The sequence below is a fragment of the Oryctolagus cuniculus genome, chromosome 13 (genome assembly GCF_051225735.1).
Source record: "Oryctolagus cuniculus isolate XC-2025 breed Fujian yellow rabbit chromosome 13, ASM5122573v1, whole genome shotgun sequence".
Lineage (NCBI taxonomy): Eukaryota > Metazoa > Chordata > Mammalia > Lagomorpha > Leporidae > Oryctolagus > Oryctolagus cuniculus.
The window spans coordinates 18,382,988-18,404,864 of NC_142879.1; the positions used below are offsets into that span (position 1 = coordinate 18,382,988).

Below are 21,877 nucleotides of genomic sequence, written 5' to 3' on the forward strand. Positions count from 1 at the left end.
AGGGCCTCCGCCCCAGCACCTGCACACCCCCTAGAAACAGCCCTGCGTGGCAGCCAGGGTGTGGAATGAGGCCCTCGGTGTAGAAACTCCACAAGCATCAGCACGCCCCCGCCAAGCCCGCAGCCCAGACAGGTGCACGTGCTCCCGGCGCTCAGCAGGGCAGGGGCACCTGGGGAGGAACCGCCCCCACGCCACTACGGTGGGGGCTCAGGGGCTCAGCCACGTCCCCACCCTCCAGGGCAGCTCAGAGGAATGAAATCCAGCCAGTCTCCAGGCACAGGGACACCCAGACCACCAGAGCTGCAGCCATTTCTTCTCCTTTGGGGGGGGGGGCGCACGCTTACCAAGCTCAAGGGCAGAGAAGACACCCACGTGGTAGCAGGTGGGCTGGGGGCAGGGCAGGGGGAGGAAGGCAGAGGGGGTGAGACTGAGGAGTTTCCATGAGGAGCGTGGAGGGGACCGACCCTGAGGAAGCACCAAAGTCCCACAGCACTGGGGACGGGAGAGGAGTCCAGGTGTCCACCCCAGGATACGCCACTCTGCGGCCACCCAGGCTCCGAGGGCACCGCCTGCCCGCTGACTGTACCAGGGCCAAGGACCAGCTCACAACCTCATCAGAGCCCTGCCTTCCCACCGTTCCAAGCGCACACACACACACACACAGAGCGTATAACATCGTAACTTCCCAGGGTGCTCCTGAAACCAAGGGCTCAGCAAGGGAGGCAGGCTGAGCCCGGCTGCCGGGCCATTCCCTGCGGAGACCCCTTCAGAAAGCAAAGCCCAGCAAGTGCGCAGGCCCCTCCCCTCCCTTGCAAAGTGAAATAAAAGGACACTGTGCACCTGGTTCAGACTGGGCCCTCAGCCGCACCCTGTCCCACAGCGTCCATCTGCCTACAGGGGCCCAGCTGGGGCAGGACAGGAAGTGCCGCCATTTTTGCTGGGAAAGAAATGACAAGGATGGAAGAGAGAGGCCAGAGAAGGGAGGCAAAGAGGCGTGGCCTCTGGCCTGTGGGGTGGGGGCGTGACTCCGGCCCAGGCGGAAGGCTGGAAGGGGCTCAGTGGGCTCAGTGCTAACGGGACTAACATATATATGGCTTTTTATCAACGCTGGGGACAAAGGGTGACAACCGAGCTGGGGGCGGAAACCCTGGCCAGTCTCCTCCACCTCCTGTTGGCATTCGTAGAGAGAAACCTCCCCAGTGAGTGAGCACGGGCACCCCCACAGGCGCCTCCGGGCTGCTCCGGCTGCTCATGGGCCCTCGGGTGGCCCATGCAGAGGGGGCACCAAGTGGCCGTCAGAGGGGGCACCGCAGCACATCCAGCCTCTGCCGCCTGCCCCGCCTCCGGGTGTGGCCACGCCCCTTCTTACCTGGCCCCTAGGGGCACTAAGCACATTTAAACCATCCTTCCAAAGTTCTCTGGCTCTGGACAAAGTCTGCAGACAGCACTGCGCTTACAAAATAAACAGCAGCAAAGCACAATGGGGGTGGGGGGCGGGGACCAAGGCCCAGGACCCGCTCTGCTTCTGTCTCGGAACAGGAGCCGAAGCTTGGTGTCTCTGGGCCGGGGGACTTCCGGTGCTTCGCGGTTCGGAGTTCAGGATCTCCAAGTACGAGATCCTGGGCTGACGGTCCGTGCTGGGGGCTGACCCACTAGCGAAGAGTTCATGTCCGTGAACGCCCCAGAAACCACGCTTCCGGGCCAGCACGGCTGGCGGGAGGAAGTGCACGGAGGCGTCGGGGATGTGGCCCTGGGTCTGCACGCACCCAGGCCCCACGTCTCGCTGCCTCCCACGCAGGAAGCTGAGCGCCTCTGCAACCCGACCCGCAGCCTGCGCCTTCCCCGCCAGCTCGGAGGGGACCTCCCACTCACACAGCCGACTTTCTCCATTTCCGGGTCCCACACAGCGTCGCTGTCCACGGCTCCTTCCACGAGCGAAGACAGAGGCTCGAAGACACGCACGCGGGCGCACGCACACCCACGCCGCCCCGGCCTCACCAGGAAACGGGATGTGCTGCCAGCATCGGCCAGTAGAGGGCCTCACGCAGGGTGAGGTGTGCATGAAGCTTTTCAAAGAGTGGGACAGGGACAAGGGCAGGGCATGCAGCGAGGGCAGCTCCTGGGACAAGGGACAGAGCCAGGCTTTCCTCTCACCTCTCGGGGGACTGTCCCACACGGCCATCAAAGGGAAGTCGGTCTTTAAAAAGAGGAGAAGGCAGGGGAAAGGAGGACACGCCCACAGACGGATGGGAACACCTCTAAGGTCGCGTAACTGAGGTATTGAGAGCTCTGGATCCCGTCAGCGTCCGCGCAGGGCGCGGGTCCCGGCGCCGCTGCCGCCTACTTGTTCTTGCCCAGCAGCGCGTCCACCTCCTCCTCGGGCTTCAGCGAGTGCCACTGGGCAATGGGCCTGCGCGGGTTGGCCAGCATGTCGGACCAGTGCCGCAGCTCTGTGCCCGTGGCGTTGCTGCCCACGAAGATCTTGCCGATGGCTTCGTTCTTGCCCAGTTTGTCATAGTCCAGCACGGTGACCACCACCTGGACTTTCTGCAGAGAGAGCAAAGCGGGGTGTTGGGGAGGCGGGGGGAGGGGCGGCCAACTCCCCCCACCTCCGGGGGCTGCGGCTGAGTCTGCACTGACCCCGAGGTAGAGACACACCTTTCTGAGCTGGTGCTGGGCTCTAGGCACTATGGGAAGCACTTGGCGCCCCAGGGGTTCGGGGGAGGGGGAGTGAATGTGAACTTCACCTCTAGAGGGCAGCAGACACATAAATCACAAACTTGACCCAGAGTGAGGGAGCGAACGCACAGGGTGCTAAGGCCAGACAGAGGAGGTGGCAGGTCCTCCGCCAGGCAGAGGAGGGAGGGACACAGAACGGGGACTGAAGGCTGAGGATTTCTCCAGGGGGAGAAGAGGGAACAGATTAGCCTGGGGAGAGTCGGAGACGGAAGGCGTGGCAGGAAGTGAAGTCACCTGAGACAGAGTGGCCCTGGGGGGTTAGAGAAGCCGGGAAGAGGGGTCCCAGGGGAGGAGGGGTCCCGCTGGGGGGCTGGGATGGCCACTGGGCACCCAATCCAGGCGATGCCGGCAGGGCGGGGTGGGGGAGGCGGGACCAGGGGGAGCGGGCTAGGAGCAGAGACTCACGGCGACCCGGGGCCAGGTGCATTTGTGGAGTGCACAGCCGACAGCTCCCCCGCCGGCCCCTGCGGCCCAAAGTGAGCTGGTGGCAGGCCCATCCCCAGCCCCCTCCCAGGCTCCAAGGCAGGGCCCGCGCACCTGGATCTGCTCGAAGGGGATCTCGAAGCTGAAGGACTCATTGAAGTAGGGGTTCAGGGTCTTCTTCTTCACCGTCGTCTTCTTCTTCTTGAGCCGCTTGCCGTTCTGCATCAGGTGGATCTTGACGTAGGGGTCTGTGGAGGGACCCAGCCTCAGACCCCGCCCCGGCCAGGCCCCGCCCTGCGAGCCCACACAGGTGGCCCCGGTGCAAGGGTGGTGTAAGGTTTCCGGGGTCCCGGGCCCAGCTCGGAGCGGCCGGCCCTGGCTGCCGGGAGCGTGGGTGCCTGAGTCTGAGGGAGACTCACACGCGAGAAAAGTGTGGAGACCGTGGGCGACGCCGGTGCCGGGCAGCCGGCGGGGAACTGCCACGTCGTGACCCCCACCCCCTCTGGTCCTCCTGACCCTGCACAGGGGAAACTGAGGCCAGGAGATGCCTCAGCCTCACAGAGCCACGGCAGACGCGACACCCAGAGCCTCCTCCCGAGCCCGCAGCCTCTCCCGAGAGGGGTCCGACGGTGGGCCGTGTCCTGGAGGCACACCTCAGGCCAAGGCCTGCTCTCTCCCTACACTTGGCCAGGAGAAGTAAAATCCCAAATCGTTCCTGTAGGGGATGGAATCTCTCTGGTCCTGTCCTCCACGGCCCAGAGGCAATGGCCAGAGTGCATGGGGAGGCAGCTTGGACTGGGGCCAGGGGACTTTTGCAGAAAGAGGAGCTGGGAGGGCAGAGCCCCACTGCTCCATGGGGAGACATCCGGGTCCCAGGATGGGAAAGTTTTTCCCCTGGCTGGGTGTGCACATGCTGGGGTTCCGGGCCGTGCCTAGCTCGCTGGCGCCACCTGCTGGCCGCCAGAAACTCTGCACGTACCTGAAAGGCCGCCCACGTCCATCTTCTTGAGGTTCTTGGCTTCCAGGATGCATACGGTGAGCTTGCCGGCCGTGGGCACGTAGCGCAGGGAGGTGCAGATGTCACCCAGCTTCTCTGGCTGTCCAAGGGGTGGGGGTAGGGGGGAGCAGGGCTCAGGTCACCTCAGCCATGCCCCTGCCTCTCACATGCCTGACCCCATCTCGCTGAGCCCAGCACGGCCGTGACTTGTCACCTCCTGTCTCAGAGGCCTGAGACTCAGCAGCTGACCTCAGGCAGCCCAGCAGCGGCTGACGGCTGAGCGGGGCACAGCAGCGGCAGGGCCGGGCAGACGCTGGGTATGCTCAGGCGAGGGCAGGAGCAGTGGGTGTGGCACCAAGCGTTCCCTCCCGAGGGCACAGGAGCTGGGCGTCTGGGAGCCCTCCTGCCGCATTGCGCCCACCCACTGCCGTCTCTCCAAGCCACGGGCTCCCTTCTCTCTGCTCACTGCCATCTGTCCGTCCTACAGGCAGGGGGGTGGCCAAGCCTCTCTACTCACCCCTCACTGCCTAGCGGGCTGGTGGGCATGCCAGGGGCTGGGTGGCACTAGGGGCGGGGCCAAGTTGAGTGAGTGATGCTTGGGAGGAGGAGCGGCTACCACAGAGATTTTGGTATACAGCAGTTGCTCAATAAATACAAGGACACTTCAAAATTTCAAGGAGGGCAGGCGTTTGGTGCAATGGGTTAAGCCACTGCTTGATACACCCTGGTCGCATGTGGGAGCACCTGGGTTACAGTCCCCGCTCCCTCTCTGCTCCAGCTTCCTACAGATGCACACTGGGGGCCGGCGCTGTCGCAAGCAGGATAAGCTGCCACCCGCAACATCGTACCGGCATCCCATACGGGCGCCAATTTGAGTCCCGGCTGCTCCACCTCTGATCCAGCTCTCTGCTGTGGCCTGGGAAAGCAGTGGAAGATGGCCCAAGTACCTGAGCCCCTGTACCTGTGTGGGAGACCTGGAAGAAGCTCCAGGCTCCTGGCTTCAGATCAGCACAGCTCTGGCCGTTGCGGCCATTTGGGGAGTGAACCAGTGGATGGAAGCTCTCTCTCTCTCTCTTTGTCTCTCTTTCTCTCCCTGTAACTCTGCCTTTCAAATAAATAAATATATTTTTTAAAAAATGCACACTCTAGCCAGCACCATGGCTCAATAGGCTAATCCTCCGCCTGCGGCGCCGGCACACCGGGTTCTAGTCCCAGTTGGGGCGTCAGATTCTGTTCCGGTTGCCCCTCTTCCAGGCCAGCTCTCTGCTATGGCCCGGGAGTGCAGTGGAGGATGGCCCAGGTGCTTGGGCCCTGCACCCCATGGGAGACCAGGAGAAGCACCTGGCTCCTGGCTTCAGATCAGCACAGTGCGCCGGCCGCGGCGGCCATTGGAGGGTGAACCAACAGCAAAAGGAAGACTTTGTCTCTCTCTGTCTCTCTCTCTCACTATCCACTGTGCCTGTCAAAAAAAAAAAAAAAAAAAAAAAAAAGCACAGCAGGTGATGGCGCTAATACTTGGGCCCCTGTCACCCACATGGGAGACCCGGGTTGAATTCTGGCTCCTGGCTTCAGCCTGGCCCAGCCAGGATGTTGCTGGCACTTGGAGAGTGAGCCAGTGAATGGAAAATTTCTGTCACACTGCCTTTTAAATAAACACTATATATTTTTTAAGCTTTTTAAAGATTTAGGTACTGGGGCTGTCACTGTGGCATAGCAGGTAAACCGCTGCCTGCAGGGCCGGCATCCCATACGACTGGCAGGAGAGCGAGCAGACTCAACAGTGACTGCAGAAAAGGACGCCCACACGGCCAACGCGCACAGGGGAAGGGCTCGTGTTTCTAGCCATCGGGGAAATGCATGATGGAACCAAAAGCAGGGGCAAGTGTTTAGTGCAGTGATTAATACAGTGCTTGGAGGGGCCGGCGCTGTGGCACAGCAGGTGAAGCCGCCACCTGCAGTGCCAGCATCCCATATGGGCACCGGTTCAAGTCCCGGCTGCTCCACTTCCGATCCAGCTCTCTGCTATGGCCTGGGAAAGCAGTGGAAGATGGCCCAAGTCCTTGGGCCCCTGCACCCAGGTGGGAGACCCAGAAGAAGCTCCTGGCTCCTGGCTTCAGATTGGTGATGCAGTTGTGACCATTTGGGGAGTGAGCCAGGGGATGGAAGATCGGTCTGTCTGTCTGTCTCTCTTTCTCTACCTCTCTTTCTCTCTGTGTGTAATGCTGACTTTCAAATAAATAAATAAATCTTTGAAAAAAAGATCTATGTACTTGAGAGGCAGAGTGATGAGGAGATCTCCCACCCACTGGTTCACTCCCCAAATGTCCACAACAGTCGGGCTGAGCCCGGCAGAAGTCAGCAGCCAGGAACTCAATCTATGTCTCGTACATGAGTGGCCGGGGCCCAAGCGCTCGAGCCACCATCTGCTGCCTCCCAGGTGGGGAGGCAGAGGGGGGACTTGGTTTGCAAAACCCCAGCGTGGGAAGAGGGGGTCCTTGGCGGCAGGCTGACTCGCTGCTCCACAGTGCCCACAACCCTCAATTTTAAAAAAATGAAGAAAACATTCCATGGAAGTCCACATCCTTTCACTGCGTTTTCCACAAGCTTTGCCGCACGCGGCGCGTGAGCGAAGGCTGCAGTGGTCACTGGGGGAAGGTCCCCACGCTGGGCGTCCTTTATAAAAAGGGCAAATGGCATCTTTCCTTGTGCACACACCAAGGCAAGGTCAGGAACTGCGGCCCCAAGGCAGAGCAGAGCCCAGCACCTCCCAAAGCCCAGCCTCTGCGCCACGCGCATTATACATGGCGCATCGCCGTCTGGAGAAGGAGACTAGACAGAATTTCAGCAACTTGCCAGGCCCAACAGCTGGGCCACGTGGGGCCAAGACCCTGACCCGGGGGAAGGCTTGGCGCGCGGCCGCATGCATGCCATGGTCTCGCTCTCACCTCCTCCTTCTCGCCACCCTGCAGGTCTCGCCACTCCTCGATGGGCTGGCCGAGGTCCACCGTGTTCATGGGCACCTTCACCTCTCCGATGATGTCGTGCTTGGAGAAGCGGTCAAAGTCGTAGATGGCCATCACCAGGGTCTTGCCCCCCAGCTCCTGGTAGGGCACCTGCAGGGCACAAGCAGGATCAGAAGGGGCCAGAGTGACGCATGCGCCTCCAGGGGCTGCTGGGAGCCAGCCAATACACCTGAGTTCCGGCCAGCCCCAGGGAGGGAGGGAGAGGGCGAGAGGCCCTGGGGCTCCGGTGGGCTAGGTGGGTCCCCAGGCCTGCAGAGGGGCCACATCCAGCCTGCCAGGGTCCCAGACTGAGCCGATGCAGGCCTTGGCCTCAGCCAGGAACCAAGGGTAGGGCCGGGGGCACCAGGGACCTTGAAGGTGAAGGTCTCATTGAAGGCGGGGTTCAGGGTCTTGCGGTGCACTTTGGTCTCGTATTTCTTCTTCTTGTCTGGAAGGAGGAAGACTTTGACGTAGGGGTCTGAGGTGCCTCCCATGTCCAGGGCAGGTAGCTCTGCAGCCTGCAGCACGCCCACGGTCAGCTGCAGGGAGAGAGGGGCCCACGTCTCAGGACTGTCTGAGTCCACGCCTGGCGGAACCTTCCACACCCTGTGCCCTGTGGTCCCCAGCCTGCCTGGGTGCACGGAGGAGCCATGCCCCACCTCTAGGGGGCGCTGTTTCTCTCCCTGCCCCGGCCCCTCATACCTGGTTGGCTTGGAAATCGTAGTCCAGGGAGAACTGCAGCTTGCCCAGGTTCTCCGGCTCTTTCTCCTCCTCTCCCTCACCCTCTCCCTCGGTCAGGCCCGTCTCTGCGTCGTCGTCATCCTGCGGGGCTGGGGAGGAGACGGGCACAACCTGGATCCACCTGTGGGGCCTTGCCCGCCCCACGGCTGGGAGTCGGGGTGAGGGGGGGAGTGTAGCCCTGCTCAGGCGTCCTGGCCTCTCCCAGCCCCACGGGGCCCCCAGGCCGCCCCTGTGAACCCCAGCCCTGCGTCTGGAAGGGGGCGTGGTGCCGGGATGCGCTGCTTCTCCCTCCCACGACGGCCTGGAGCTGGGCGGGATCTGCGCCGGGGGCTCCACAGCCTCTCCGGGCAGAGGGGATGGGCTTGCTGTGAAGACCCCTCCCACCCACCCCCCCCCCCGCGCTCTCCCAGCTCGGACCCCACCCGCGGGCGAGACGTACCAGGAGTGGGGTCCAGACAGGCGGGAGCAGGGTGAGTTCAGAGGTGGAGAGAGAAGGGAGAAAGTGATGCGCGAGAAAACGCAGCTCCAGCCCCGCCCCCACAGCCACTTGGGACCCCTGCCCCGACACGTGCACAGGGCAGGGCAGGCCCCCTCTGGGCCATGCACCTGCGCATTCACGCACACACACGCACTCCAGGCCTTCCTCCTTTCTCCACGTTGATTCCTTGAGCCAGAGCTTTCTCCCGGTCACCCCCATCGACAACAAACGTGGGGACAGAGAAGCCCACAGGGGCCTCTGAAAACTTGAAAGGAGAAACTGGCCATCTAGGGACCTCTCCGGGCTGCCCCACACCTCGACAGCAGCAAGCACCCTAACTCTCGGTGTGACCAGGGAGCCGTTCCATCCCACCCGGTCTGGGTGGCCGAGGACCCCCTAATGCTTGGCTAGACAGGAAAGCCCAGGCTGACCCCACAGAGCAGAGCTGGGTCCAAACCGACCCCAGAGAGCGGAGCTGGGACCAGGCTGACCCCACAGAGCGGAGCTGGACCCAGCTCTCCAAGGTCTTGGCCGGGGAGCCTCTGTGGGGCTCACTGCACCGTTCTCGTCCTGTCTCCTAAGGAGCTTGCACCCCAGTGGGCACCCTCTTCCCCCACCCAGCTGCTGGGGAGAGATCCTCCCAGAACCACAGCCCCGGCCCCGCCCCGCCCCTCCCGGCCCCGCCCCGCTTGCCCCGCCCCTCCCGGCCCCGCCCCGCCCCGCCCCCCACCTGGCCGCCCTTCATGTCTTTCATGTTCATGGCGTTCTTCATGCCTTTCCCCTTCTCCTTCTTGTTCTTCTTCTTCTTGCAGCAGCACTTCTTGCAGATGCAGAAGCAGCAGGTAAGCAGCAGGAGGCCGGCGACCACGGCGATGGCGATCAGCGCCCAGGGCGGCACTGCGGCACACGGAGCCCCCACCCCCGGAGTCAGCAGGGTGGGGTCCCTCGCCCCTGCCCCAAGGCGCTGGCATGAACGGTCGCGGCGAGGACCGCCCCGACAAGGCCCACGCTCCACATCGCTGAGCCCCGCACCCACGCGTGACTGGCATGAAGCCGTGTTCCTCGCAGGCTCCATCCCTCGGCTGTCCTTAGCCTGCTGGTCCCGTGGACACAGCCGCTATCTCCTGGAGCGACAGGTGCACCCCCGGCACATCCCCTCTCGGCTCTTCGGAGAAGGGGCAGACCGGGAGGAGACAGCCCCCGCCCCAGTTCCTGTGCCCTATTTTGACAGGGCTGAGCAGACACACAGGAAGCTCCCCAAGGTTTGGCTGCTCCTGGGGGCCGCGCTGGGCCGCTCTCGGGTGTCTGGGGCTGGGCGCTGGGCTGCTCCTCCTGGTGGGGAAGGGCCGTCTCCCACCAGGGGCGCCTCTCCCGTGTCAACCGCGTCTCAGTGTCTCCTACACAGCCTTTGCCAGGGCTTCCACACACAGTGGGAACTTCTATTTCCCATACTCCCAAATAAAGCGGTTTCAACAGGCTCCTCCTACTTGGGCAGTGTTTTCCCCTGGGAGGCCGGGCCACTGCAGATCCTTCTCTCTCAGTCCTGATGGGCCTCCCCAAAGACACCCCGGAAATCCAGGCACTAGCAAAGAGCCCAGCCAACCCCGTCCCTGGTGGCCCCGTCCCGCCCCCTCAGCCCCGGGCACTCACGCGGGATCTTGTTGATCTCGTTGAAGAACTTGTCTTTCAGCTTGGCAAACATGTCCTCCTGGCTCTCCCCAGCGCCCCCGCTCTCCGTGGAGTTGTCTGCGGGCCCCACCGGCATGGTGGCCGTGGTGGTGGCAGGAGCCACCATGGGCTCCTGGTTCCTCTTGAAGATGTTCCTCATGGTGGCAGAGGGGCCGGCTGGGAGGAGGGAGGGAGGGCCAGCTGAGCACCCCGGGGGTCACTGGCCCCGGAGGGGGGGGAGAGTGGGTGGGGGGCAGGAGAGGCAGAGCACTGTTGGCCACGCGCGCCCTGTAGTTCAAGGCTGTTTTATTCCACGTGAGCCACGACAACTGTCATCACCGGTGAGTCCCCACGTGTGCCTGGGACCATGCATTAGCATATATAACTATTAGCGTATTCAACGATTAGCATATTCAACTATTAGCATATTTAATCCCAGCAACCACTCCCACTTCTCAGGCTGGAACTGGTCTGCCTGTGGATCCCATTGATGGGTTTAGCTGGCTGGAACCGGTCTGCCTGTGGATCCCATTGATGGGTTTCCTATAGTTCATTTGTTTTTTAAAGATTTATTTATTTATTTGAGGCCTGGCGCCTGCAGTGCCAGCATCCCATATGGGCGCCAATTCGAGTCCCAGCTGCTCCACTTCCCATCCAGCTCTCTGCTATGGCCTGGAAAAGCAGTTGAAGATGGCCCATACACCCAGGTGGGAGATCCAGAAGAAGCTCCTGGCTCCTGGCTTCCGATCAGCACAGCTCTGGTCAGTTGTGGCCATCTGGGGAGTGAACCAGGGGATGGAAGACCTCTTTCTCTCTCTGCCTTTCAAATAAATAAATAAATCCTTTTTTTTTTATTTGAAAGGTACAGTTACAGTCAGTGAGAGAGAGACAGAGAGAAACGTCTTCCCTCCATTGGTTCACTCCCCAAATGGCCACTATGGCCAGAGCTATGCCAATCCGAAGCCAGGAGCCAGGTGCTTCCTCCTGGTCTCCCATGCCGGTGCAGGGGCCCAAGCACCTTGGCTATCCTCCACTGCCCTCCCGGGCCACAGCAGAGAGCTGGCCTGGAAGAGGAGCAACCGGGACTAGAACTCGGCGCCCATATGGGATGCTGGCGCCGCAGACAGAGGATTAACCAAGTGAGCCATGGCACCGGCCCCAAATAAATAAAGCTTACCAAAAAAGATTTATTTATTTGAAAGGCAGAGTGACAGAGAGGGAAAGAATCTTCCACTGCTTCCCAGGTGCATTAGCGGGAGATGGATCGAAAGTGGAGGAGCTGAGACCCACACGGGCAAACCTATGTGGGGTGTGGGCGTCCCAAGTGGCGGCTGAGCCCGCTGGGCCACAGCACCGACCCTGCTATCTCGTTTAGATCCAACCTTGTGAGCCCAGGGAGGAGGCGAGGTCAGACCACCGAGGACACCGTGAGCCGCTCTCCTCCCTGGGCTCCCTGGTGTGGCTCAGGAAGGAGTCCCCGCCTCTCTCCAAAGCTGGTGCCCTGCCCCTCCCCCCAGCCCTCCTGCGCCCCGCCCCGGCCGTACCCCCAGCCCTCCTGGGCCCCCCCAGCCCTCCTCTCTTTCTTTCGGGTGTCCTCGGCGCTCCTCCGGGCCTGCACCCACCTCTCCCCCTGGAGGCGGCACCCAGACCGCATCCCGACCCCTCCCTGGGCGTCAGCTGCCTCTGGAGCTCAAGTCCAGGTCCACTCAGCTGCACGTTAGCCTTCCTACCTCAAACAAGTGGTGACCACGGAGAAAAATGGGGATCCAGCCCCCCCGCAGGAGACTGGGAGGGTGGGGGGAGGAGAGAGAGACCCATCATGCTGATGGCCAAAGACAACTGAGACCAGCATTTGAGGCTGTGGCTGTGGCACCCTGAGCTAAAGCTGCTGCCCGCGGCACCAGCATCCCCCACTGGAGTTCCTGTTCCAGCCCCTGCTGCTCCACTTCCAAACCAGCTTCCTGCTAACGTGCCTGGGAAAGCCGGGGAAGATGGCCCGTGTTCTTGGGCCCCTGCACCCACCTGGGAGACCCGGATGAAGCTCCTGGCTTCAGCCTGGCCCAGCCCTGGCCGTTGAGATTATCTGGGGAGTGAATCAGAAAATGGAAGTTCTCTTTCTCTTTGTGGTCTCCCTCTCTCTCTGTCACTCTACTTTTCAAATAAATAAAATAAATCTTTAGAAAAAAACAATTAGCATTTGGGGCATCTTACACCAGTATTTTCTGAGTGTGGTTTACGTATTGAGACCATATGAGATATCTATATCTATCTATATATTTCAATATTCTGCCTTTATTTTTACATAAAATTTTATTATAAGCCTTTTATCATTATAATCTTCTTTTCTCATTAAGTAGCCAAGTAATATCCTACTACATGGCAGGTTCATAATTTAATGATTCCACCATCGGCTATAAATAGTTTCCAGCTCTTTGCTAATACAAACGGGCCTGTGCTGAGCGTGAAGTGTGGGCTTCATTCCAGCCCGGGTTGTTACCGGCCTCCCAACAGCCCCTCGAGACGGGCCCTCTCCACCCAGCTCACTCGCTCTCCAGGCCTCCTGGCCCGAGTCCCGGGGCCGAGACAGTCTGCCAGCAGAGGGCGCTCACGAGGTGCCTGCTGCCGGCGGCTCCGCGGGACACTGCAGGGGTCCTGCGGGTCATTCTCAGCCAGTGACAACCCACAGACCCTCTCTGCGACAACCAGCACAGCACGAGGCTCTTAAAGGAAAACCCGTAGGCCGGCGCCGCGGCTCACTAGGCTAATCCTCCGCCTAGCGGCGCCGGCACACCGGGTTCTAGTCCCGGTCGGGGTGCCGGATTCTGTCCCGGTTGCCCCTCTTCCAGGCCAGCCCTCTGCTGTGGCCAGGGAGTGCAGTGGAGGATGGCCCAAGTGCTTGGGCCCTGCACCCCATAGGAGACCAGGAAAAGCACCTGGCTCCTGGCTCCTGCCATCGGATCAGCGCGGTGCGCCGGCCGCAGCGCGCTGGCCGCGGCGGCCATTGGAGGGTGAACAAACAGCAAAGGAAGACCTTTCTCTCTGTCTCTCTCTCTCTCACTGTCCACTCTGCCTGTCAAAAAAAAAAAAAAATGGAAAACCGTGAGACGTCTCTCACGACACGCGAGGGACAGAGGGATGAGTTATTCTCTCTACGTCCCCCGCTCCCAGTCCCAGCCAGCGTGGCCGTTCGGGAGTGAACCAGCAGATGGGAGTTCTGTCACTGAAATAAATAAATGAAAAAATTTTTTTCCTAATGAGCCATGATGCTGAGCCTGTCTCCACGCGCTCGCTGGACCTTTGATTGTCTTCTTGGGAGAACGGCCTGTTCACATCTGTCGCCGAGATTTTTTTTAATTGAGTCTTCGTACTATTCAGTTGTAAGAATTCTTGACATGTTCTGAACACCAGTGCCTGTCAAGGGCAAGGTTTGCAAGGCTTTCCTTCCATTCTAGAGCTGTCTTCATTTTTGATGGCATCCTTGGAAACACACATGTTTTCTCGCTTTGATGATGTCCAACTTATCTGCTGTTTTTGTTGCTGTTGTATCTAAGAAACCACCACCCAGCCGGCACTGTGGCTCACTGGGCTAATCTTCCGCCTGCGGCGCCGGCACCCTGGGTTCTAGTCCCACTCGGGGCACCAGATTCTGTCCCGGTTGCTCCTCTTCTGGTCCAGCTCTCTGCTGTGGCCTGGGAAGGCAGTGGAGGATGGCCCAGGTGCTTGGGCCCTGCACCCGCATGGGAGACCAGGAGGAAGCACCTGGCTCCTGCCTTCAGATCCGTGTAGTGCCAGCCGTAGCGGCCGTTTGGGGGGTGAACCAACGGAAGGAAGAGCTTTCTCTCTGTCTCTCTCTCTCACTGTCTAACTCTGCCTGTCAAAATAAACCACCCGGCCCAAGGTCACCAAGAGTCGCTCCCGCGGTGTCTTACAGGAGTCGCATAGCTGTGGTTCTTACATTCAGGTCTACGAGACACTCTGAGCTACTTTCTGTGCTCGGTGTAGGGAAGGATTCAAATTCATTCTTTCGCATATGGCTATCTCTTTGATGCAGTACCATTTACGAAAAGATCATTCTTTACTGAAAAAACTAACGTGTCCCTGTCCGATGTCAACCTACCAGAAACACAAGGGTTCACGTCTAGATTCTCAACTGAGGCATTGATGTGCACGTCCAACCTGATGCCAGCCCCACGCCGTCTGATCGCTGGAGGTTTACAGCAAGTTTTGAGGTGGTTTGAGACCTCCAACGATCTTCTTTTATTAAGACTGCTCTGGGGGCTGGCACTGTGGCACAACAGGTTAAGCCGCTGCCCGCAATGCCAGCATTCTATATGGACGTGGGTTCAAATCCCGGCCTCTCCACTTCCTACCCAGCTCCCTGCTAAGGCACCTGGGAAAGCAGTAGAGGATAATGGTCCGAGTGCTTGGGTGTCTGCACCCATGTGAGAGACCTGGAGGAGGCTCCTGGCTCCTGGCTTCAGCCTGGCCCAGCCCTGGCTGTTTCAGCCATTTGGGAAGTGAACTAGCAGATGGAAGATCTTTGTATCTCTCTCTGTGTCTCTTTCAAATGAATAAATAATTCTTTAAAAGAAAAGACTGCTTTGGGTTTCTGGGCCCTTTGCATTTCCATATGATTTTTAGCATCAGCTGGTTTATCTTCCATAAAAGAGCCAGCAAGGATTTTGATAGAGACTGTGTTGAATCTGCAGATCAGCACGGGGAATATACCATCCTAACAATGAGTGAATGAGCGTCAGCACTTTACACAGTCCCTGCAGTTATTCAGAGCTGGCATTTCTTCCAACGTTGTTTTGTAGTGTGTGTGTGAGTGTGTGTGTGTGCGGAGTCCTTAGGATTCTCTACATGAACAATCACGCAGATGGAGATAATTTTACATCTTCCTTTCCAATCTGGTCGCCTTTTATTTCTTCTTCCTTCATTGCCCTGGCTAGAACCTCCAGGAAAAGCCAAGCGCAGGTGAGAAGAGTGGGGATTCTTGTCTTGTCCAGATCTTGGGAGAAAAGCTTTGCTTCCTTCTCCGTCAAGTGCAAAGTCGGCCGGGGGCTCCTGGGGTCTTTCGTTCCGGATTCCCCGTGTCTGCTCCCCACCACCTCTCAGACACCTGCCGCTGCCTCCTGGTTCCTGGGGCAGCACCCAAGAAAGGATCTGGGTCCAGACCAGCGTATGAATGCAGGGGATGAAAATGTGAGAGACGCTTCCATTGCTCACTCCACCTCGCGGGATTCACAACACAGCAGACGAAACCATCACACACGTGAATGTGAGGCGGGGGCCTGGAGGCGGCCACATCTGGGAGAGCAACAGTGCCTTCCTGGGCTCTGAGGGTTGAATAGGGGCCTGAGGATGGGAGCAGCCCACGCCGAGAGCCGGGGCAGGAAGCAGCCAGGGCGGCTGGGGAGGAGTGAGCACCGGTGAGAACGAGGCCAGCGGGCTGGGCAGAGCAAGCCCAGGCTCACAGCCACATCAAGGAGTTCCACTCGCCCTGGAGTAGCGGGAAGCTGCCCGGGGTCATTCGGGGTCGGGGTGGGGATGGCAGCCAGTGGCAGCGCCTGCACCCAGGAAAGACCAGAGGGGAACTACTGAGGGCCAGGATGGTTCACAAAGCAGCTTTCCCGGGGCCCAGAGCCACAACCACTTTTTTTTTTTTTTAAAAAAAACAGTCTTAATTCACTATATTTTTTTCTTGTGTAAAATCCCGTCTGGTAGCCACGGCTTTAGGCTCTGTCCTCTGCGGACTGTAGTGCAGGGCATTGCAAGGTGGAGACTTGGGCCCACAGTGTCTTCTGGAGGTCAGGGGTCAGACAGCTGTAGCCTTGGGGACGGCATCAAAGACCACCATGGCACAGTTGCCTGGGATGGCAGTGGGGTAGCAGCCGGCAGTGCCACTGCCCCAGGGTCAGGGTGAGGCACCAGCACAGAGCCCCGCCGCCAGCCACCTTGCAAGGCTTGTTGTGGGGCTGGCCCACCTTGCTCCCTCAGTCACCCCTGGGCTCAGGCCCCGTGGAGAGCTTGGCCAGGGTGGTGGCCCCTCAAATGGAGTGGCCACCTCCTCGGGGCACTTCACACCCAGGCCGACACGGCCGTGGTAGTCCTCGATGGTGATGAATGCCTTGACCCTGGCCTGCTGCTTCCACAGTGGCAGGATCTGCAAAGCCTCCCCGTCCAGGGGACCCCCAGGAACAGCCAATGATGTCGGACCGCCTGACTGGCACGGACACGGATCTCCTGCACAGACTTGACCTTTACGTCCTTGACCAAGTGCCAGCCTGGTGAGCGGGAGCCTCTCCTTGGCTTCAGCTTTGCCTTGAAGAACTCCACAGCCTTGGCCCCAGCTCCAGCCCTGGGTGCCGCCGCTGTAGCCTCCATGGGAAGTAAAAACCACAAGACCATGAGGCTGCAGCTCCCCGACAGCCAGGGAATCGTGAGATGCTTGAGACGCTGGCCTCTGATGAGAGGCAGGTGCAGCGTGGTAGGCGGGGCCAGAGTCAGAGAGGGCGGGTTCAGGGCCCACTACAGGACGCCAGGTCTGGACTGGAAGCCTTGGGGCCGTCTTCCCACTCGTGGGTAGGGAGTCCCCACCACGTGCAAGGCATCTGCAAACCTGAGCCTGACTCACGTCTTCCACGTTCAGCCGGTTCCCACGGCTCCAGTGGAGAACGGGATGGCGACCCATCTGGAATCTTCCACGCTCACCTCACCCCCACGCTGCAGCCAGACTGGTTGGTGGACACTGTCCCTGTGGCTTCCAGGCCTGGCCCCTGCTGGCCTCCCAGACTCATCCCCTGTCCCTGCTGTGCGTTCTCCCAGTGTCCGGCCATAGATCTATGACACAGACCCCTCCCTCACCGCCTCCCGCAGCCTAGAATGTTCTATCCCAAGAACCCGCTCTGGCGTCCTCCCTGCCTTCACTTCCCACCGTGGTCCTCGTGGCTAAAACTCCCTCCCAACTCCCACACTCTCCGTGGCCTTCGCCAGGCCAAACACCAGCCCTGGCGAAGTCCCACCGTCTGCCAGTCTCCACGGCTGCCCCGGCGCCCTGAGCACCCTGGGGAGGGCCTGGTGCAACAAATGCCCAATGACTCCCACGTGCACAGCACCACCCAGAAACCTTGGGAGATGCCTCTGCTCCTTCCACAGAAACGCCAAACCTCCCACCTCCACAGACTTGCCGCTCCCGCCCCCACCCCCGCCTTCAGCACAAGAAACAGAAACCATTGGAGAAAAGTCTCTACATTGTCCCAACTCCAGACCAGGCTACAGACCCGCCTCCGTGTCTCTAACAGCAACACACACGCCTGCTGCCACGTCCTGAATTCACTGTGTTACCCTGCCCAACCTCAGGGTCTTTGCCCATGCCATGCCCTCCCCCCTAACTGAGCCCCCACAGGACTTCCCTGTTCCCCTCCTGCCCACCCCCCCTACCCCACCCAGACTCGCTCAAGGCCCAGCCCCCTGCCTTCCCACCTGTGACTGTTCAAGCAGAGACCCTATCTCTGTGCTCACCTCTGCCGCTCTGGGGCAGGGCTTGGTGAGTATGGCCCACAGCCCAAATCCAGCCCATCACCTACTTTTCATTAAGACAAACTGGGCTGATTGATTTCTGGGTTCTCCACAGCTGCTGTTACACTGCAACACAGAGACGGAACGGCCAGCGTCTACGTGGCCAACCCCAGCCCTAGCACAGAGCATGGGGTCTGGCATCACCAGGCTTCCAATAACTGTGTGGTACACAGATGAGTAAGGTGAGTGTGGTACACACACAGGACAGGCTCAGAGACCCCTGGGTCACCTCCTGTCATTTCACAGACGTCACTGATGCCTGGGGCAAGTGGCCTCCCCAGGGCCACCCAGCTAGGGAGAGGTGGGAAGGGAGGGAGGCCTGGCGTGTGTGTGTGTGTGCGTGTGTGTGTGTGAACACTGCCCACCCTCGTCTCATTGCCCAGAGGCTCGGGGCTACAGGAGGCCGACGTACCCCTGAGCCGGGTGGCCCTGGGTGGTTTCTCTCGGATGGCTGAGAGATCCACCTGGCAACCAGCACACGAGGCTTTGACTGCCTAGAGGCTGGGATTCCGCAAGATGATATGGAGCTGCAGGGGGACCCCATGCCCTTCCAGCAGCCAGAATCCGCCCCCAGCCCAAACAACCCTCTCCTGTGTCCCCAAGGCTGCCCTCGTGACCCCAGCACCCACCTGTGCCAGCCCCGCCCCACAGGAAGGAGTGAGACAGATGGCAAGTTGCCCTGTGCCCTTAGCTCCAGTTCTCCCCGCCCCTCCCAGCTGCTGCTGGAGGCCCCCAGGGGCTGCCCTTCCAGGCCAGTCTCCCACTGTCCCCTTGCCCCTCCCCACCTGCTCTCAGTCCAGCCGGTAGAGAGAGCAGACAGAAAATCCAGGGCTGGCCTTGTGGTGCAGCGGGTTGAGCTGCCACCTGCATCGGCAGTATCCCAGCTCGGAGCACGGGTTGGAGACCTGGCTGCCGCGCTTCCGATCCAGCTCCCTGCTCACAGCGGGAGGGAAAGCCGAATCCTTGGGGATCCACCACTTCTTCCCATGGGGCTCGGGCCGCCGGGCAGTGCAGGGCAGGGCAAGCAGCTGGCAGCACTGAGGATGATAAATGCACCGGAACTCCAGGGCCTCCCAGGGCAAAGTGGGTGCCTCCGCTCGGAACCACCCGAGCAGGAGAGCGTGCAATGATGCCGTCAGCCAGCGAGGGCACGCAGCCGCCTGGGGAGGGAGACTGGGGCTGCAGGCACTCTGGGCTGAAGACAGAGCAGCCTGGGGGCCATCAGGGAACAGACTGAAGGGCTTCCCTGCTGGAGCGGGCGGTTGCACACAGGGCGCACCGCCACGCAGACTCTCCTCTGCTCGCCCTGCCCCCGGGCAATCAACACTCTGCAAGCGGCCCCAGGACAAGGAGCACCGGGACCCCAAGAGGCTGGGCCCGGGCAGGCAGGGCTGAGCTGTCAGAGTCACCGCACAGCCGCTGGAACATGCTGCACCTCCACGCACCGAGCACCTGCCGAGGGGTGGGGAGCAGGTAAGAGCCCTTGGGGAGACGTGACGTCAGCCTGGCGGACTGACGCTTTACCCTTCCCTTCCTCCCCTCTGTCACGCAGGAACAGAGCAAAAGCAGAGGGCAGCTGGCAGGCAGGCGGGACTGTGGCAGGTGAGAGCCCCGGGAAGGGGCCGCCCCTCCCCCTGCCTCTAGGAACTCTGATAATCAGCAGAAAGAGCATCTGTCTGGCTCTGTCTTCCTTACTCCAGACACCCAGAGGTGCTCAGAGCTCTGCGGCCTCCCCTGGACCCAGGCCAAAGTGGGGCTTGAATGACAGCCCCCTATGGAGTGGGCTGGAAGGGGAGTCACACCCCGGGTGGGGCACAGGCGAGGCGACCTCGCACACACACACGCACACACACACGCACGCACACTCAGGGCAGTTCAGGGATGTGCTGCTCTGGGCATCTTTGCTCCGCCCACAGCCGGCCCAGCTGGGAGCGTCAAGAAGGCTCAGGTGCACAGGAGCATCCTCTGTGTGTGCATCAAAGGATCTCCAGGGAGACTCTTAGCACGGGAGTCAGTGCGTGAGGCACAAGTGTGCACCTGCTCAGATCTTCCCAGCATGCTCTGGGAGGAGGCGAAGGGAGCTGATGACGTTGGAGGGGAGCGGGCAGAGGAGGGGCTGGCGGACGCTGCACTGCGCAGCCTCTGTATCTTTCACACTTGAAGCCTGTCCTTCCCCTACCCCTGGCACCGCAGGAGTTGGGTCCTGTCCCCAGCCTTGAAAAGCAAGAACCAAGGAGGGGGTTTACATCCCCCTCCCAGGAATCCCCTGCCTGCGCCAAGTTGGGAAGGCCACCAGGACCTCCCCTCCCCCACGGAGCACCCACTCCTGGCCCCCTGCCCCCTGCTTCGAACCTGCTCGGGGACCCTGAAGCACCACCCTCTCCTCCCGCGGGCTCCCAGCCTCCTGAGGTGCCCTCCCCAGTGACCGTCTTCTGAAGGGACCTGGTCCCACATCCAGTAACTCGGATCTGTTTTCTCTTTGAAAGTTCATGTGCAGGGTGGGCGTTTGGCCCAGTGGTTAAGATGTGGCTCGGGACACCGGCACCGCATGCCAGAGCCTGGGTCTGGGTCCCAGCTCTGCTCCTGAGCCCAGCTTCCTGTCATGTGCGCCCTGGGAGACAGCAGGTGAGGGCTCAAGTACGTGGAGCCCTGCCCCCACCCCCCACGGGAGACCTGCATGGAGTTCCTGGCTCCTGACTTCAGCCTGGCCAGGCCCCAGCCGTAGTGGGCATTTGGGGAGTGAGCCAGTAGATGCAAGACCTCTGTCTATGAGTCTCTGTCTCCAGCTCTCTTTGTGTCTCTGCTTTTCAAATAAAAAAAAAAACCAACAGCACAAGTGTACACAGGTGCACCGCACATGTGCACACACACATGCACACACGCACACACAGTCACCACCAACTGCCACCCAAACCGATCCGCTATGACCTGGGGACTGCACTTCTGCGGATTATGGCCACTCAGCCCCGGCCCTGATGAATGTGGATAATGGAGCGCTGACTGGATTCAGCTCATTTCATCCTTCCCGGCACTGTGTTTGCAGAGGCCAAAGTAATGAGATGGAAATAGGTTAACCAGCGAGATGCCGCTCACGGAAGCCAGCAGGCTCAAACATCAATACTTAGGATGAATTCATGTCTTCATTTTTGGCACCGAAGCGCCAGCCCAATATTTGGTCCTGGGAGGCAGAGGATAAAGTTTCCAGGAATTAATTTTCCAGCTCATTTTGAAAATAAATTGCCCATTTGTTTGAGTTCTTTCTGCAGCGAGGCCTGATGAGCTTCCTGGGCCAGGCCGGGCGGGCCTCTGCTTCCCGGGGTCAACCTTCCGTCTCGCCTGCTGCAGCGACTCGTTTTCCTCTTCTTGCAGATGTGCTGAGATCAGCAAGTCCCAGCCTGCCCAAGAGGGCACCCAAGGGGAGGGCCCCGGTGCGGAAGCTCAGAATCCGGGTGCTGGGATTGAGGCCAGGGCGTGGCCTGGGCAGGGCCACTAGCCTGGCTGGGCCACAGCTTGTACCTGTGAGGGCTAACGATCCCTGCCCCCCTGCCTTCCGGGCAGCTGCGGGGGGAGGCCCCGTAACCTGTGCACACTCTTCTCTCTGAGCCTCCACCTGCCCGCACGCTCCAACATCACAGGCCAGCAAGGCCAGGCCTGCAGGCGCTCAGGCGAGCTTACAGACGACACCGTCCAAGGCCCAGGATGGAAAGTGAAGACGCGCGCCACCATGGGACACAACATGACACGGATAAGGGCCTAATGTTGCCTCTGACCCCGCCCTCACGCTCCTGGGCCAGGACACACTGGGCGCATCCCCCGCAATGGCTAAGCCATGTAGGGTGAGGCAGTGAGGGTGCTGGTCAGGCCAGGCCCCTCGGTGCCTCTGCCTCTGCTACCCCAGCCAGGGATGCAGCTTGAGCCCAGCACCCACAGGAGAGCTGAGGAGCATGGAGTCCAGACAGCTCAAGGGGGAGCTGCCCGCCCAGACCCGTGCCTTCTTGTCTCCTTCATGCACAGCCCCCCTTCCCAGCACCCTACAGTTTCTCTCACAGCCACAGACAGCCATCGGGACTCAGCAAAGGATGACATGGGTGACAGGGTGGGGCAGATGGGAGCTTAGGGCCAGCAGGCCAGGGGCTGCCTGGAGGAGGTGGCAGGAGTGGGGGTGCACCAGCTGGGCCCAGCAGCCTTGCCCTAGAGTGTGTGTGGAGTCCTTGGTGTGTGGATGCACTGGGACAGGAACAGAGCCGG

At 60.6% G+C, this 21,877-nt stretch overlaps 1 protein-coding gene across 4 annotated transcripts in view; it reads right to left on the reverse strand.

Moving 5' to 3' along the window:
* Window positions 1-1,406: 1,406 nt before the first annotated feature.
* The window catches only part of SYT2 (synaptotagmin 2), an 89,524-nt gene continuing 69,053 nt past the window's right edge, over window positions 1,407-21,877 (reverse strand). For all 4 annotated transcript variants that reach the window (XM_070055093.2, XM_051820485.3, XM_051820483.3 and 1 more), the window contains exons 2-9: window positions 10,031-10,225; window positions 9,111-9,277; window positions 7,864-7,983; window positions 7,533-7,700; window positions 7,105-7,272; window positions 4,142-4,259; window positions 3,277-3,410; window positions 1,407-2,547 (exon numbers count right to left, since the gene is read on the reverse strand). In XM_070055093.2, the coding sequence (XP_069911194.1) occupies window positions 2,341-2,547; window positions 3,277-3,410; window positions 4,142-4,259; window positions 7,105-7,272; window positions 7,533-7,700; window positions 7,864-7,983; window positions 9,111-9,277; window positions 10,031-10,208 (1,260 nt within the window). In that variant the 5' untranslated portion in view covers window positions 10,209-10,225 and the 3' untranslated portion in view covers window positions 1,407-2,340. The remainder of the gene's footprint in view (window positions 2,548-3,276; window positions 3,411-4,141; window positions 4,260-7,104; window positions 7,273-7,532; window positions 7,701-7,863; window positions 7,984-9,110; window positions 9,278-10,030; window positions 10,226-21,877) is intronic.